Here is a 17,500-nt window from a genome sequence, read left to right as displayed (position 1 = left end):
ATTCTCAACCCTGTGACAAACCACCCCCCAAATCTACAGACTACAGTATTGCTTTGAATACAAAGTCCATAGATCTACTATGGTAATCCAGTCTGTAATCTCTCTTTTCTTCTCTAAGGATACATACAGTACCTTCGGAAAGTATTCAGACCTCTTGACTTTTTCCACAATTTTGTTACGTTACAGCCTTATTCTAAAATGGATTGAATAGTTTTCCCCCCCCTCATTAATCTACACACAATACCCCATACTGACACAGAAAAAAACAGGTTTTTAGAATTTTTTGGCAAATGTATATAAAAACAAGAACTGAAATATCACATTTACATAAGTATTCAGATCATTTACTCAGTACTTTGTTGAAGCACCTTTGGCAGCGATTACAGCATCAAGTCTTTTTGGGTATGACGCTACAAGCTTGGCACACCTGTATTTGGGGAGTTTCTCCCATTCTTCTCTGCAGATCCTCTCAAGCTCTGACAGGTTGGATGGGGAGCGTTGCTGCACAGCTATTTTCAGGTCTCTCCAGAGATGTGGCTGGGCCACTCAAGGACATTTAGAGACTTGTCCCGAAGCCACTCCTGCATTGTCTTGGCTGTGTGCTTAGGGTCGTTGTCCTGTTGGAAGGTGAACCTTCGCCCGAGTCTGAGGTCCTGAGCGCCCTGGAGCAGGTTTTCATCAAGGATCTCTCTGTACTTTGCTCCATTCATCTTTTCCTCAAACCTGACTAGTCTCCCAGTCCCTGCCGCTGAAAAACATCCCCACAGCATGATGTTGCCACCACCATGCTTTACCATAGGGAGGTGCCATGTTTCCTCCAGACGTGATGCTTGGCATTCAGGCCAAAGAGTTCAATCTTGGTTTCATCAGACCAGAGAATCTTGTTCCTCATGGTCTGAGAGTCTTTAGGTGCCTTTTGGCAAACTCCAAGCGGGCTGTCATGTGCCTTTTACAGAGTAGTGGCTTCCATCTGGCCACTCTACCATAAAGGCCTGATTGGTGGAGTGCTGGAGAGTTGGTTGTCCTTCTGGAAGGTTCTCCCATCTCCACAGAGGAACTCTAGAGCTCTGTCAGTGACCATCGGGTTCTTGGTCACCTCCCTGACCAAGGCCCTTCTCCCCCGATTGCTCAGTTTGGCTGGGCGGCCAGCTCTAGGAAGAGTCTTGGTGGTTCCAAACTTCTTCCATTTAAGAATGATGGAGGCCACTGTGTTCTTGGGGACCTTTAATGCTGCAGACATTTTTTGGTACCCTTCCCCAGATCTGTGCCTCGACACAATCATATCTCGGAGCTCTACGGACAATTCCCTCGACCTCATGGCTTGGTTTTTGCTCTGACATGCACTGTCAACTGTGGGACCTTAAATAGACAGGTGTGTGTCTTTCCAAATCATGTCCAATCAATTGAATTTACCACAAGTGGACTCCAATCAAGTTGTAGAAACATCTCAAGGATAATCAATGGAAACAGGATGCACTCGAGTCTCATAGCAAGGGGTCTGAATACTTTCCAAAGGCACTGTAGATCTACTGTGGCATTCCAGTCTGTACCCTCTCCTTTCTTCTCTAAGGATACATATATCTACTGTGGTAATCCAGTCTGTACCCTCTCCTTTCTTCTCTAAGGATACATAGATCTACTGTGGTATTCCAGTCTGTAATCTCTCCTTTCTTCTCTAAGAATAAAAGTATGAACATCTATAATGCAATTGAAAGGGGCTTTACGCAATACCGTGTGATTGTTGATTGAGCGTGTTGATGATTTATGTATTGAAGTAATGCAGTGTCAGTCTGTGACCCAGAACATTTCAGAACACACACAGACTGAGACCGTCCTGTCAACCTCAGCGGTCTCTCAGCGTGACTAGATTACTCAGTATTATTCAGTTTACTGACGCGTTACAATAAGTACAGCGCGCTGGCAGAACACAGAGACATAACACTCAACATGAACCCATTCTGGATCTTGGAGTAATGAATACATACAAAGATATTTACCAAATAGAAACACTAGGCCTATGGGCTATGCCTACGCCGCGTTGCCTCTGCCTCTTCAGTTCATCTGAGCTGAGAAAACATTTCAGGCTATTCCGTTAAAACAACTAGAGCCTTTGAGCACATTGTAATCCAAATTGGCTCATTAACTGGCGCCTTTCAAAACTGCCAGTACATAATGGCAGTACATAATGGCAGTACATAATGGCAGTACATAATCCCAGTACATAACGGCAGTACATAATGGCCGTACATAATCCCAGTACATAATCCCAGTACATAATGCAGTACATAATCCCAGCACATAATCTCAGTACATAATCCCAGTACATAATCCCAGTACATAATCCCAGTACATAATGCCAGTACATAATGTCAGTACATAATCCCAGTACATAATGCCAGTACATAATGCCAGTACATAATGCCAGTACATAATGGCAGTACATAATGCCAGTACAGTGCCTTGCAAAAGTATTATGTATACATAAGTATTCATGTAATGGACATACACAAAATAGTCCAAATTGGTGAAATGAAATGAAAAAAAATAACTTGTTTAGAAAAATTCTAAACAATAAATAACGGAAAAGTGGTGCGTGCAGATGTATTCACCCCCTTTGCTATGAAGCCCCTAAATAAGATCTGGTGCAACCAATTACCTTTAGAAGATCTGTCCAAACAGGTCAGGGACAAAGTTGTGGAGAAGTACAGATCAGGGTTGGGTTATAAAAAAATATCAGAAACTTTGAACATCCCACGGAGCACCATTAAATCCATTATTAATTTTTTTTAAAGAATATGGCACCACAACAAACCTGCCAAGAGAGGGCCAGGAGGCAAGGAGGGCATTAATCAGAGAGGCAACAAAGAGACCAAAGATAACCCTGAAGGAGCTGCAAAGCTCCACAGCGGAGATTGGAGTATCTGTCCATAGGACCACTTTAAGCCGTACACTCCACAGAGCTGGGCTTAGCGGAAGAGTGGCCAGAAAAAAGCCATTGCTTAAAGAAAAAAATAAGCAAACACATTTGGTGTTCATCAAAAGGCATGTGGGAGACTCCCCAAACATATGGAAGAAGGTACTCTGGTCAGATGAGATTAAAATTGAGCTTTTTGGCCATCAAGGAAAACACTATGTCTGGCGCAAACCAAACACCTCTCATCACCCCAGCATCATGCTGTGGGGATGTTTTTCATTGGCAGGGACTGGGAAACTGGTCAGAATTGAAGGAATGATGAATGGCGCTAAATACAGGGAATTTCTTGAGGGAAACCTGTTTCGGTCTTCCAGAGATTTGAGACTGGGACGGAGGTTCACCTTCCAGTAGGACAATGACCCTAAGCATACTGCTAAAGAAACACTCGAAGTGGTTTAAGGAGAAACATTTAAATGTCTTGGAATGGCCTAGTCAAAGCCCAGACCTCAATCAAATTGAGAAGCTGTGGTATGACATAAAGATTGCTGTACACCAGCGGAACCCATCCAACTTGAAGGAGTTGGAGCAGTTTTGCCTTGAAGAATGGGCAAAAATCCCAGTGGCTAGATGTGCCAAGCTTATAGAGACATACCCCAAGAGACTTGCAGCTGTAATTGCTGCAAAACGTGGCTCTACAAAGTATTGACTTTGGGGGGGTGAATAGTTATGCACGCTCAAGTTTTCAGTTTTTTTGTCTTATTTCTTGTTTGTTTCACAATAAAAAAATATTTTGCATCTTCAAAGTGGTAGGCATGTTGTGTAAATCAAATGATACAACCCCCCCCCAAAAAAATATATTTTAATTCCAGGTTGTAAGGCAACAAAATAGGAAAAATGTCAAGAGGGGTGAATACTTTCGCAAGCCACTGTATATAATGCCAGTACATAATTACAGTACCTAATCTGGAGCACAGTCAGACATATCATCAAAGAACAGTAGAATTTGGGGATGTCCCTCTCCTCTCCTCTCCTCTCCTCTCCTCTCCTCTCCTCTCCTCTCCTCTCCTCTCCTCTCCTCTCCTCTCCTCTCCTCTCCTCTCCTCTCCTCTCCTCTCCTCTCCTCTCCTCTCCCAATTGTCATACTTGAGTAAAAGTAAAGATACCTTTAATAGAAAATGACTCAAGTAAAAGTGAAAGTCACACAGTAAAATACTACTTGAGTAAAAGTCTAATCAGATCAGAGGCAGTAGGGATGACCAGGGATGTTATCTTGATAAGTGCTTGCATTGGACCATTTTCCTGTGCTGCTAAGCATTCAAAATGTAACAAGTACTTTTGGGTGTCAGGGAAAACGTATAGAGTAAAAAGTACATTATTTTCTTTAGGAATGTAGTGAAGTAAAAGTAAAAGTAGTCAAAGATAAATAGTAAAGTAAAGATATCCCAAAAAACTACTTAAGTAGTACTTTAAACTATATTTACTTAAGTACTTTACACCACTGTGCGCGAGTGTGTCCGTGTGTGCGCGCGTGTGTGTGTGTTTCTATAGCTTTTCAATAGCGATAGAGTACTGTAGATACGCTGGGGTGGTTGTCCCTCCAATCAAGCTCTGAGTTGACAGGTGTAGAACTACACACCTCATGTCTTACATTCACAGTGTACATGCTTGTTTATATTTATTTATGGTTGGGGACATAAATAAACAGGGGACAGATACAAACACTTTGACACACTGAATAAACAATCATCTGATGTGTTGCACCACAGTCTGTAGAACTTGTGCTTATTTCCAACACTAGTCACATGTTTCTGAACACTTTAGAATTGTTTAAACATAGTGGATACAGTATCAATAATAATAATAATGGGTGCTTCTATTTCTGTCTATTATAATTAGGTACATGGTATTCAGGATCTGTCTCGGTCTCCTTCTTATTACCCAGCATGCAGAGTGTTCCAAGACAACAGCAGTGTCACAGGCCTGCCAGCTCCACCTGACTAATGAGTATTGTACACTACACTACGGAGCTGCACCTGCCCTGGCTGGCTCACTAGCTGGCTCACTAGCTGGTTCACTAGCTGGTTCACTAGCTGGCTCACTAGCTGGCTCATTGGCTGGCTCACTAGCTGGTTCACTAGCTGGCTCACTAGCTGGCTCACTGGCTGGCTCACTAGCTGGCTCACTAGCTGGCTCACTAGCTGGCTCATTGGCTGGCTCACTAGCTGGCTCACTAGCTGGCTCACTAGCTGGCTCATTGGCTGGCTCACTAGCTGGCTCACTAGCTGGCTCATTGGCTGGCTCACTAGCTGGCTCACTAGCTGGCTCATTGGCTGGCTCACTAGCTGGCTCATTGACTGGCTCACTAGCTGGTTCACTAGCTGGCTCACTAGCTGGCTCATTGGCTGGCTCACTAGCTGGCTCACTAGCTGGCTCACTAGCTGGCTCATTGGCTGGCTCACTAGCTGGCTCACTAGCTGGCTCACTAGCTGGCTCATTGGCTGGCTCACTAGCTGGCTCATTGGCTGGCTCATTGGCTGGCTCACTAGCTGGCTCACTAGCTGGCTCACTAGCTGGCTCATTGGCTGGCTCACTAGCTGGCTCATTGGCTGGCTCACTAGCTGGCTCATTGGCTGGCTCACTAGCTGGCTCACTAGCTGGCTCACTAGCTGGCTCATTGGCTGGCTCACTAGCTGGCTCATTGGCTGGCTCACTAGCTGGCTCACTAGCTGGCTCACTAGCTGGCTCATTGGCTGGCTCACTAGCTGGCTCACTAGCTGGCTCACTAGCTGGCTCACTAGCTGGCTCATTGGCTGGCTCACTAGCTGGCTCACTAGCTGGCTCACTAGCTGGCTCACTAGCTGGCTCACTAGCTGGCTCATTGGCTGGCTCACTAGCTGGCTCATTGGCTGGCTCACTAGCTGGTTCACTAGCTGGCTCACTAGCTGGCTCACTAGCTGGCTCACTAGCTGGCTCATTGGCTGGCTCACTAGCTGGCTCATTGGCTGGCTCACTAGCTGGCTCACTAGCTGGCTCACTAGCTGGCTCATTGGCTGGCTCACTAGCTGGCTCATTGGCTGGCTCACTAGCTGGCTCATTGGCTGGCTCACTAGCTGGCTCACTAGCTGGCTCACTAGCTGGCTCACTAGCTGGCTCATTGGCTGGCTCACTAGCTGGCTCATTGGCTGGCTCACTAGCTGGCTCACTAGCTGGCTCACTAGCTGGCTCATTGGCTGGCTCACTAGCTGGCTCATTGGCTGGCTCACTAGCTGGCTCACTAGCTGGCTCACTAGCTGGCTCATTGGCTGGCTCACTAGCTGGCTCATTGGCTGGCTCACTAGCTGGCTCACTAGCTGGCTCATTGGCTGGCTCACTAGCTGGCTCATTGGCTGGCTCACAAGCTGGCTCACTAGCTGGCTCACTAGCTGGCTCATTGGCTGGCTCACTAGCTGGCTCACTAGCTGGCTCACTAGCTGGCTCACTAGCTGCCTCCCGCTCCATCCATATTATATCAGCAAGTGTGTTGTCTCTTGGGTTAAAGTGGAACTGAAAGCATTTTAACTACTTTGCAGATATGAAACAAACAGACAATCATAATATCTGTAAAAAATATCAAATTCCCAGTTTATGCTACAAAACCAAGTTTCTAAGAGATGTAAAAAAATAATTAAAAAAATCTATTTAACATGCAGGGAGAAAATAAAACATGGTGGTTAGATGTGTAGCAGTGGGTTGTTCAAATACACCCAGCCACAAAAAAAGGTATCTGTCCATAACAGGGCAAATGTAAAAATATGGGAAATATTGTGCAATTGGCAAGTGAGAGACCCACAGTACACATACATTTGCAGCGGGCACTTCGAGGAGGAGTGCTTCGAGATTATCCCCAAATTGAAGGAGCAGTTTGGGGTGGAGAGGAGGTTGTCTAGGGTCTTAAAAGAGGCAATCTTTTGAGAAGCGAGAGAGGAGACGGGTAAGAGATAACATTACTTTGTTTCACACACAACAACATAACAAGCTAGCTAGTAGTGATCATGGCAAAGTAATCAAGCAATCAAACTAGCATTTCGCCCTTATACACACATCTCAAATGTCAGTTATTCCACTATATTTCAAACACCCTAATATACCTCATACAGATGGTGGAATCACTGCTAGAGGCCACATCATCAGTCACAGATGGAGATAGTGATGCCGCGTTCAAAACAACGTCAAATCATGACGTCAGTGATGCCGCGTTCAAAACAACTGTCAGGTCGTGTTGTAGGTGTGGTGTAGGAATCAAACGCAGGAAGCAGACTGAATTCCAAAAAGCTGTATTCCTGCCTAAACACAGGCAACAGGACGAAATAAGCCTGACAGCAAAATACGCACGAAGGCGAAAAGACAATGCGCACAAACAGGTGCGTCAGGATGAAATAAGTGCACACACAAGTGCAACGAACGCTCCAGCAAACAGTGGAGAAAATAACGCTCAACCGAGCAATACACAGACTGACGGTAACAATCACACACAACACAAGACAAACACAACGAGAAACTTATAGGACACTAATTACTACAAAACAGAAACAGGTGTAGAAACAAACAGACAAAAGCAAACGAACATGAAACATCAATCGGTGGCAGCTAGAATTCCGGAGACGACGAACGCCGAAGCCTGCCCGAACAAGGGAGAGAGGCAGCCTCGGCCGAAACCGTGACAGTACCCCCCCCTTGACGCGCGGCTCCAGACGCGCGCCGACTCCGGCCTTGGGGACGACCCGGAGGCCGCGGCGCAGGGCGCGTCGGATACCCCCGATGGAATTCCGTCAGGAGCGACGGGTCCAAGATGTCTCTCCTCGGCACCCAGCACCGCTCCTCCGGACCGTACCCCTCCCACTCCACTAGATACTGAAGACCCCCTCTCCGACGTCTAGAATCCAAGATGGATCTCACGGTGTACGCCGGTACCCCCTCGATGTCCAACGGGGCCGGGGGGGTCTCCAAGATCTCATGTTCTTGGAGTGGGCCTGCTACCACCGGCCTGAGAAGGGGACACATGGAACGAGGGGTTAATACACTTATACTCAACTGGTAACTGTAATCTATAACATACCTCGTTCAACCTTCTCAGGACTTTAAATGGCCCTACAAACCGCCGACCCAGCTTCCGACAGGGCAGGCGGAGGGGCAGGTTTCTGGCAGAGAGCCAGACTCGATCTCCAGGTGCGTACACTGGCCCCTCACTGCGGTGTAGGTCGGCGCTCGTCTTCTGTCGACGTATGGCACGCTGCAGATGGACGTGTGCAGCGTCCCACGTCTCCTCCGAGCGCCGCACCCACTCATCCACAGCGGGGGCCTCGATCTGGCTCTCATGCCATGGTGCCAGAACCGGCTGGTACCCCAAAACACACTGAAAAGGGGTTAGTTGGGTGGAGGAGTGGCGGAGAGAGTTCTGTGCCATCTCGGCCCAGGGCACATATCTCGCCCACTCCTCCGGCCGATCCCGGCAGTACGTTCTGAGAAACCTACCCACATCCTGGTTAACGCGTTCCACCTGCCCATTACTCTCCGGGTGGTAACCCGAGGTGAGGCTCACCGAGACCCCCAACCGCTCCATAAAAGCTCTCCAGACTCTGGAGGTGAATTGGGGACCTCGGTCAGCCACAATGTCCTCGGGCACCCCGTAGTGCCGGAACACATGGGTGAATATAGCTTCGGCGGTCTGCAGGGCAGTAGGAAGACCCGGCATGGGGAGCAAACGACAGGCCTTAGAGAACCGGTCCACAACGACCAGGATGGTAGTATTCCCTTGAGAGAGGGGAAGGTCAGTTATAAAATCCACCGAGAGGTGGGACCATGGTCGTTGTGGAACGGGCAGGGGCAGTAACTTACCCCTAGGCAGATGTCTAGGCGCCTTACACTGGGCGCACACCGAGCAGGAGGAAACATAAACCCTCACATCCCTGGCCAACGTGGGCCACCAATATTTGGCACTAAGACAGTGCACTGTCCGGCCGATACCCGGGTGTCCAGAGGAGGGTGACGTGTGAGCCCAATAGATCAATCGATCCCGACACTCGAGCGGAACATACTTCCGACCCTCCGGGCATTGTGGTGGACTAGGGTCGGTGCGTAATGCCCGCTCGAGCTCAGAATCGAGCTCCCACACCACCGGTGCCACTAGACACGACTCCGGCAGTATGGGAGTGGGCTCCACGAACCTCTCCTCCCCGTCATACAGCCGAGACAGCGCATCTGCCTTCCCGTTTTGTGACCCAGGGATGTAGGTGATCTTAAAAGAGAAACGGGTCAAAAACATACTCCATCTAGCCTGCCGAGGGTTCAGCCTCCTCGCTGCCCGGATGTACTCCAGGTTACGGTGGTCCGTCAAAATGAGGAAAGGGTGTTGAGCCCCCTCAAGCCAGTGCCTCCACACCTTAAGGGCCTGTACCACAGCTAACAGCTCCCTGTCCCCTATGTCATAATTTCGCGCCGCCGGGCTGAGCTTCTTGGAATAGAAGGCACAGGGGCGGAGTTTAGGTGGCGCGCCTGACCGTTGTGAAAGCACGGCGCCAATACCGGCCTCAGACGCGTCCACCTCTACCTGAAATGGTAAAGAGGGATCCGGATGCGCCAGCACCGGAGCCGAGGTAAACAGGTCCTTCAGCCTCCCAAACGCCCTGTCCGCCTCGACTGACCACTGCAGACGCACCGGACCCCCCTTCAAGAGAGACGTGATGGGAGCTGCCACTTGCCCAAAACCCCGGATAAACCTCCGGTAGTAATTCGCAAACCCCAAAAACTGCTGCACCTCTTTCACAGTGGTTGGTGTTTGCCAATTACGCACGGCCGACGCTTCGGTCTACCTCCATCTTCACCCCTGACGCGGACAACTGATACCCCAAAAAGGAGATAGACTCCTGGAAAAACAGACACTTCTCTGCCTTCACATACAGGTCGTGCTCCACCAGCCTCCGCAACACTCTGCGCACCAGGGCCACATGCTCGACACGGGTAGGTGAGTACACGAGAATGTCATCTATGTACACAACGACTCCCTGTCCCTGCATGTCCCTGAAGATCTCATCCACAAATGATTGGAAAACCGACGGAGCATTCATCAACCCGTATGGCATGACTAGATACTCGTAATGGCCCGAGGTGGTACTAAAGGCTGTTTTCCATTCATCATCCTTCTTGATGCGCACCAAGTTGTACGCGCTCCTGAGATCTAATTTCGTGAAGAACCGCGCCCCATGCAACGACTCAGTCATGGTCGCAATCAGCGGGAGTGGATAACTATACTTCACCGTAATCTGATTGAGACCACGGTAATCGATGCACGGACGCAAACCACCATCCTTCTTCTTCACGAAAAAGAAACTCGAGGACGCGGGGAAGTGGACGGCCGTATGTATCCTTGTCTCAGCGATTCGTCTATGTAAATCTCCATAGCTTTCTTCTCCTCCTGAGACAGAGGATACACATGACTCCGTGGGAGCGCAGCTCCTGCCTGAAGGTTTATCGCACAATCCCCCTGCCTATGGGGTGGCAACCGCGTCGCCCTCGCCTTACTAAACGCGATAGCCAAATCCTCATACTCAGGTGGAATGTGCAATGCGGGCACCTGGTTTGGACTCTCCACCGAGGTAGCCCCTACGGAAACGCCCAAACATCTACCCACACACTGAGCAGACCACTCCATCAGAGCCCTCTCCTGCCACGAAATCACTGGGTTATGGGTACTCAACCAGGGCATGCCCAGCACCACCGGATACGCAGGAGAGTCAATCAGGAACAGCTGAATCATCTCCTGATGATCCCCCTGCGCACACATCCTAAGTGGCGCCGTGACCTCCCTGATCAAGCCCGTACCCAACGGACGACTATCTAGGGCGTGAACGGGAAAAGGAACATCAACAGGAATGAGGGGAATCCCTAACGCTAAACAAAACTTTTTATCAATAAAATTCCCAGCTGCGCCTGAATCTACCAGCGCCTTATGCTGGGCATGAGGTGCTACCTGTGGAAAACATACAGGCATACAGAAATGGGCAACAGAGAGCTCTGGGTGAGTGGGGCGCCTACTCACCTGGAAGGAATCCCCAGTGCGGGACCTGTCGTCATCTCCCCTAGGAGGCCATCCCCAGCACCTAGCCGCGGTGTGTCCTCCCCCGACCACAGTTGGTGCAGTGGATGGACCCCCTAGTCTGCCGACTCCTCCTATCTCTAGCGCCAGCGCCCCGAGCTCCATAGGACACGGCTCGGATGCGCTGGAGGATGGAATGGACGGACCCCCCTCAGGACGTCCGCGGGTAGCCAATAGGTTATCTAACCTGATTGACATGTCGACCAGCTGGTCGAAAGTGAGACTGGTGTCCCTACAGGCCAGCTCCCGACGGACGTCCTCTCTGAGGCTACATCGGTATAGATCGATGAGGGCCCGCTCATTCCACCCTGCATCTGCCGCTAGAGTACGGAATTCGAGTGCGAATTCCTGGGCACTCCTCCTCCCCTGCCTGAGGAAGACCAGACGCTCCCCCGCCGCTTTCCCCTCCGGGGGATGGTCGAACACCGCCCTAAAGCGGCGGGAGAACTCGGTGTATGTAATAGTCGTGGCGTCGATCTTCCTCCACTCCGCGTTGGCCCACTCCAACGCTTTACCGGCCAGGCAGGAGATCAGGGCGGACACGCTCTCATGCCCTGAAGGTGCCGGATGTACTGTGGCCAGGTACAGCTCTACCTGGAGCAGGAATCCCTGACACCCAGCTGCGGTCCCGTCGTAGGACCTCGGGAGAGATAGTCGGACTCCGCGAGGTTCCGGCGCTGGACTGGGTGGGCTGGCCGATGGTGCTGGCAGGGCGGCTGGCGGTGGAGGCGGACCCCAGCCTCGGAGGGTGGTCATCACCTCCTGCAGGGCGGCCCCCATCTGCAGGAGCTGCTCTTGCTGTTCCCGAACCTGGGTTTCCAGTCTTGAATGTGCTGCTTCGGCTCCTGCTGATTCCATACTGTGTGGTGTGTGATTCTGTCAGGTCGTGTTGTAGGTGTGGTGTAGGAATCAAACGCAGGAAGCAGACTGAATTCCAAAAAGCTGTATTCCTGCCTAAACACAGGCAACAGGACGAAATAAGCCTGACAGCAAAATACGCACGAAGGCGAAAAGACAATGCGCACAAACAGGTGCGTCAGGATGAAATAAGTGCACACACAAGTGCAACGAACGCTCCAGCAAACAGTGGAGAAAATAACGCTCAACCGAGCAATACACAGACTGACGGTAACAATCACACACAACACAAGACAAACACAACGAGAAACTTATAGGACACTAATTACTACAAAACAGAAACAGGTGTAGAAACAAACAGACAAAAGCAAACGAACATGAAACATCAATCGGTGGCAGCTAGAATTCCGGAGACGACGAACGCCGAAGCCTGCCCGAACAAGGGAGAGAGGCAGCCTCGGCCGAAACCGTGACAACAACTGGGAACTCGGGGAAAAAAACGAGGTCAAATCATGACGTCAGTGATCTTAACGTCGGAAAGTCTGAGCTTTAGAAAGAGGCACGACTTCCCGACTTGGAGTGCTGGTATTTGTTCCCATTCTTCCTTCTCTTCTGACTCACAATCCGACATGATATTCTCGCTGGTCTAGACCTGGCTACTCATAGAATTTTCACAAATGCCTTAGCCGACGTCATTACCAAACGTTCTATGAAAGTATACAAACGTGAAAAACTGCCATATCTAAGTGCTCGCTTGTCAGAAAATGTAAAACAAGTGCGTCATATTCTTCCTGGGGGTGTTTAGGAACAGGTTTTAACATGTTTTCATGTTGCTAAAATGCCTTCAGTTCCACTTTAAGTCATACTGTTACGATCACCATTCTGTCTGTGTCCTGGCTGCTCCTCAGTCTTCTCTGTGTCCTGGTTGGGAATGTGTTGAACAGTCTTCTCTTGTTGGGAATGTGTTGTACATTCTTCTCTGGTTGGGAATGTGTTGTACATTCTTCTCTGGCTGGGAATGTGTTGAACAGTCTTCTCTGGTTGGGAATGTGTTGAACAGTCTTCTCTGGTTGGGAATGTGTTGAACAGTCTTCTCTGGTTGGGAATGTGTTGAACAGTCTTCTCTTGTTGGGAATGTGTTTAACAGTCTTCTCTGGTTGGGAATGTGTTGAACAGTCGACTTACTATGGATTCTATCCTCCTGATTCCTGCTCACAAGCAAAAACTAAAGCAGGAAGTACCAGTGACTAACTCAATACGGAAGTGGTCAGATGACGCGGATGCTACACTAAAGGACTGTTTTGCACAGACTGGAAAATGTTCCGGGATTCATGCAATGGCATTGAGGAGCATACCACCTCAGTCACCGGCTTCATCAATAAGTGCATCGACGACGTCGTCCCTGCAGTGACCATACATACATATCGCAAACAGAAGCCATGGATTACAGGCAACATCCGCACCGAGCTAAAGGCTAGAGCTGCCGCTTTCAAGGAGCGGGACACCAATCTGGGCGCTTTTAAGAAATCCTGCTATGCCCTCAGACGAACCATCAAAAAGGCAAAGCGTCAATAAAGGACTAAGATTGAATCCTACTACACCGGCTCCGATGCTCGTCGGATGTGGCAGGGCATGCAAACTATTACAGACTACAAAGGGAAACCCAGCCGCGAGCTGCCCAGTGACGCAAGCCTACCAGACGAGCTAAAGGCCTTTTATGCTCTCTTCGAGGCAAGCAACACTGAAGCATGCATGAGATCACCAGCTGTTCCGGACGACTGTGTGATTACGCTCTCCGTAGCCGATGTGAGGAAGACAAACCGGTCAACATTCACAAGGCCGCGGGGCCAGACGGATTACCAGGACGTGTACTCAGAGCATGCGTGGCAAGTGTCTTCACTGACATTTTCAACCTCTCCCTGACCGAGTCTGTAATACCTACATGTTTCAAGCAGACCACCATAGTCCCTGTGGCCAAGAAAGCGAAGGTAACCTGCCTAAATGACTACCGCCCCGTAGCACTCAAGTCGGTAGCCATGAAGTGCTTTGAAAGGCTGGTCATGGCTCACATCAACACCATCATCCCAGAAACCCTAGACCCACTCCAATTCGCATACCACCCCAACAGATCCACAGATGATGCAATCTCAATCGCACTACACACTGCCCTTTCTCACCTGGACAAAAGGAACACCTATGTGAGAATGCTATTAATTGACTACAGCTCAGCGTTCAACACCATAGTGCCCACAAAGCTAAGGACCCTGGGACTAAACACCTCCCTCTGCAACTGGATCCTGGACTTCCTGACGGGCCGCCCCCAGGTGGTAAGGTTAGGCAACAACACATTTGCCATGCTGATCGTCAACACGGGGGCCCCTCAGGGGTGCATGCTTAGTCCCCTCCTGTACTCCTTGTTCACCCACGACTGTGTGGCCAAGAACGACTCCAACACCATCATTAAGTTTGCCGACGACACAACAGTGGTAGGCCTGATCACCGACAACGATGAGACAGCCTATAGGGAGGAGGTCAGAGACCTGGCAGTGTGGTGCCAGGACAACAACCTCTCCCTCAACGTGAGCAAGACAAAGGAGATGATCGTGGACTACAGGAAAAGGAGGGCCGAACACACCCCCAATTACATTGACGGGGCTGCAGTGGAGCGGTTTGAGAGTTTCAAGTTCCTTGGTGTCCACATCACCAACAAACTATCATGGTCCAAACACACCAAAACAGTCGTGAAGAGGCACGACAACACCTTTTCCCCCTCAGGAGACTGAAAAGATTTGGCATGGGTCCCCAGATCCTCAAAAAGTTATACAGCTGCTTCATCGAGAGCATCCTGACCGGTTGCATCACCGCCTAGTATGGCAACTCCTCAGCATCCGACCGTAAGGCGCTACAGAGGGTAGTGCGTACGGCCCAGTACATCACTGAGACCAAGCTTCCTGCAATCCAGGACCTACAGTATATACTATGCGGTGTCAGAAGAAGGCCCAAAACATTGTCAAAGACTCCAGCCACCCTAGTCATAGACTGTTCTCTCTGCTAACGCACGGCAAGCGTTTCCGGAGTGCCAAGTCTAGGTCCAAAACGCTCCTTAATAGCTTCTACCCCCAAGCCATAAGACTGCTGAACAATTAATCAAATGGCCACCCAGACAATTTACATTGACCACCCCCATTTGTTTTTGCACTGCTGCTACTCACTGTTTATTATCTATGCATAGTCACTTTACCCCTACCTACATGTACAAATTACCTCGACTAACCTGTAGCCCCGCACATTGACTCGGTACCGGTACCCCCTGTATATAGCCTCAGTACTGTTATTTTATTGTGTTACTTTTTATATTATTTTTTACTTTTGTTTATTTAGTAAATATTTTCTTAACTCTATTTCTTGAACTGCAATGTTGGTTAAGGGCTTGTAAGTAAGACATTTCACGGTAAGGTCTACACCTGTTGTATTCGGCACACGTGACAAATAACATTTTGTATTTTATTTTATTTTATCACTACTATGGTCTGTGTTAGTATCAGTGAGGCCTCAGGCTCAGTTCCTCTCCTCCTCTCTTCTCTGTCTGTTAACAAACAGACTGTGTCCTCCGGCACTAAGGGCCACGCTGTGCAGGTGAATATGTGTGTGTGTGTGTGTGTGTGTGTGTGTGTGTGTGTGTGTGTGTGTGTGTGTTTGTGCATGCTTCTGTCTGTACACACAGTTTGGTTCAAGGTAGGGTAGCGAACTGTGTTGTGCTACAGGACTGACTCATTTCTTTTCAGCTCATCTCATTCCATCTCTCCCCGTCTCCCTATAGCAGTGAGGCTGCATCCCAAATGCCACCCTATTCCCTATAAGGTGCCATTTGGTATTAGGTATTTTATTAGGATCCCCATTAGCTGTTGCAAAAGCAGCAGCTACTCTTCCTGGGGTCCACACAAAACATGAAAGATGACATAATACAGAACATTAATAGACAAGAACAGTTAAAGGACAGAACTACATACATAAAAAAATTAAAAAGGCTCACATATAAATACATACACACAAACTATCTAGGTACCAAGGCTGCGAGTGAAGCTGGGGTCACAACCCTCCCCTGGTACATTCACTGCATCTGTTTGATCAGAGTTCGACTCAAAGCTACATCTCTTCCGTTGACATCTACAGTACATTTCTCAGAGTGAAGGGGGAATTATGCTACATTAAGGTTCACTACACAGATAATGGACTCTATGTTACGTCCCAAATGGCACCCTATTCCTTATATAGTTCACTACTTTTGGTCATGGGCCTCTGGTCTAAAGTAGTGCACTATGTAGGGAATAGGGTGCCATTTGGGACGCAGCCTAAAGCTTTGTAAAGCTGTGTCCGGTCCTGTATGGTGCTGTCTCTCCAGTCCAAGGGTACCTGTCAATTTTCCCTTCCGCTGCTTGGCAGGGTTTTACCTAAAGTACTGTTCTGACGGCCCGCACAATAATGGTTCAAATCCATTAAGCCATTTGAAATGACACATGTCACTTTCAACTACTGTACTAGCTTCTTAAAGAAGTTTGATAAAAACATGACCTAAGTACAGTGTGTTTTCTCCACCATTTACTCACCATGTACCCGGGAGCACAGATGCAGGCTCCAGTGATGCCATCACAGTCGGCTCCGTTGGCACACGCACACGGCTCCTTGCACCCCTCGCCATAGTAACCTGACGGACAGGTCTCGTTGCAGAACAGACCCGCCCACCCCGCCGCACACGCACACTCCCCCGACAACGGATGGCAGCTGGGAATGGAGAAGAGAGGAGAGGAGAGGAGAGGAGAGGAGAGGAGGGAGGGAGGGGGAGGGGAGAGGAGAGGAGAGGAGAGGAGAGGAGAGGAGAGGAGAGGAGAGAGGAGAGGAGAGGAGAGGGAGAGGAGAGGAGAGGAGAGGGAGAGGAGGGGAGGGGAGAGGAGAGGAGAGGAGAGGAGAGGAGAGGAGAGGAGAGGAGAGGAGAGGAGAGGAGAGGAGAGGAGAGGAGAGGAGAGGAGAGGAGAGGAGAGGAGAGGAGAGGAGAGGAGAGGAGAGGAGAGGAGAGGAGGCTCATGATAGATACAGTCTCTGTCTGCTGATACACTCTTAGAAAAAAAAGGTGATATCTAGAACCTACAAGGTAGAAAGGGTTCTACATGGAACCCAAAAGGGTTTTAACTGGACCAAAAGGGTTCTACCTGGAACCAATAAGGGTTCTTCAAAGGGTTATCCTATAGGGACAGCCGAAGAACCCTTCTTGGTTCCAGTTAAAACCCTTTTGGGTTCCATGTAGAACCCTTTCTACCTGAAACCAAAAAGGGTTCTACCTTGACAGCCGAAGAACCCGTTTGAAACCCTTTGTTCTATGAGTAGTACAGTAGAATAGATACATCTCTCTCAGGTCCTTAGAGACCGTACTGGCTGGCTGCTGAATGTGTAGCAGAGCACCGGAACACCATATGGGCCATTCCTCTTAGTTAGAACAACGTTCAATGGAGACTTCCAACTCGGTTATGTTTATGTTAACACAGCCATCACAATGATCTACTGGAGAGCAGTTGATTTACTGGTGTTGGGCCATCAGACTA

The 17,500-nt window shown here is 49.2% G+C and overlaps 1 protein-coding gene across 1 annotated transcript in view; it reads right to left on the bottom strand.

The window, feature by feature from the left end:
- The window catches only part of LOC121546369 (multiple epidermal growth factor-like domains protein 11), a 245,795-nt gene that overhangs the window by 37,979 nt on the left and 190,316 nt on the right, over nucleotides 1-17,500 (bottom strand). The window contains exon 11 of the mRNA XM_045225292.1: nucleotides 16,511-16,685. Coding sequence (XP_045081227.1) covers nucleotides 16,511-16,685 — 175 coding nt within the window. The remainder of the gene's footprint in view (nucleotides 1-16,510; nucleotides 16,686-17,500) is intronic.

The sequence above is a fragment of the Coregonus clupeaformis genome, chromosome 15, assembly GCF_020615455.1.
Source record: "Coregonus clupeaformis isolate EN_2021a chromosome 15, ASM2061545v1, whole genome shotgun sequence".
NCBI lineage: Eukaryota > Metazoa > Chordata > Actinopteri > Salmoniformes > Salmonidae > Coregonus > Coregonus clupeaformis.
This window is presented reverse-complemented; position numbering and strand designations above follow the sequence as displayed.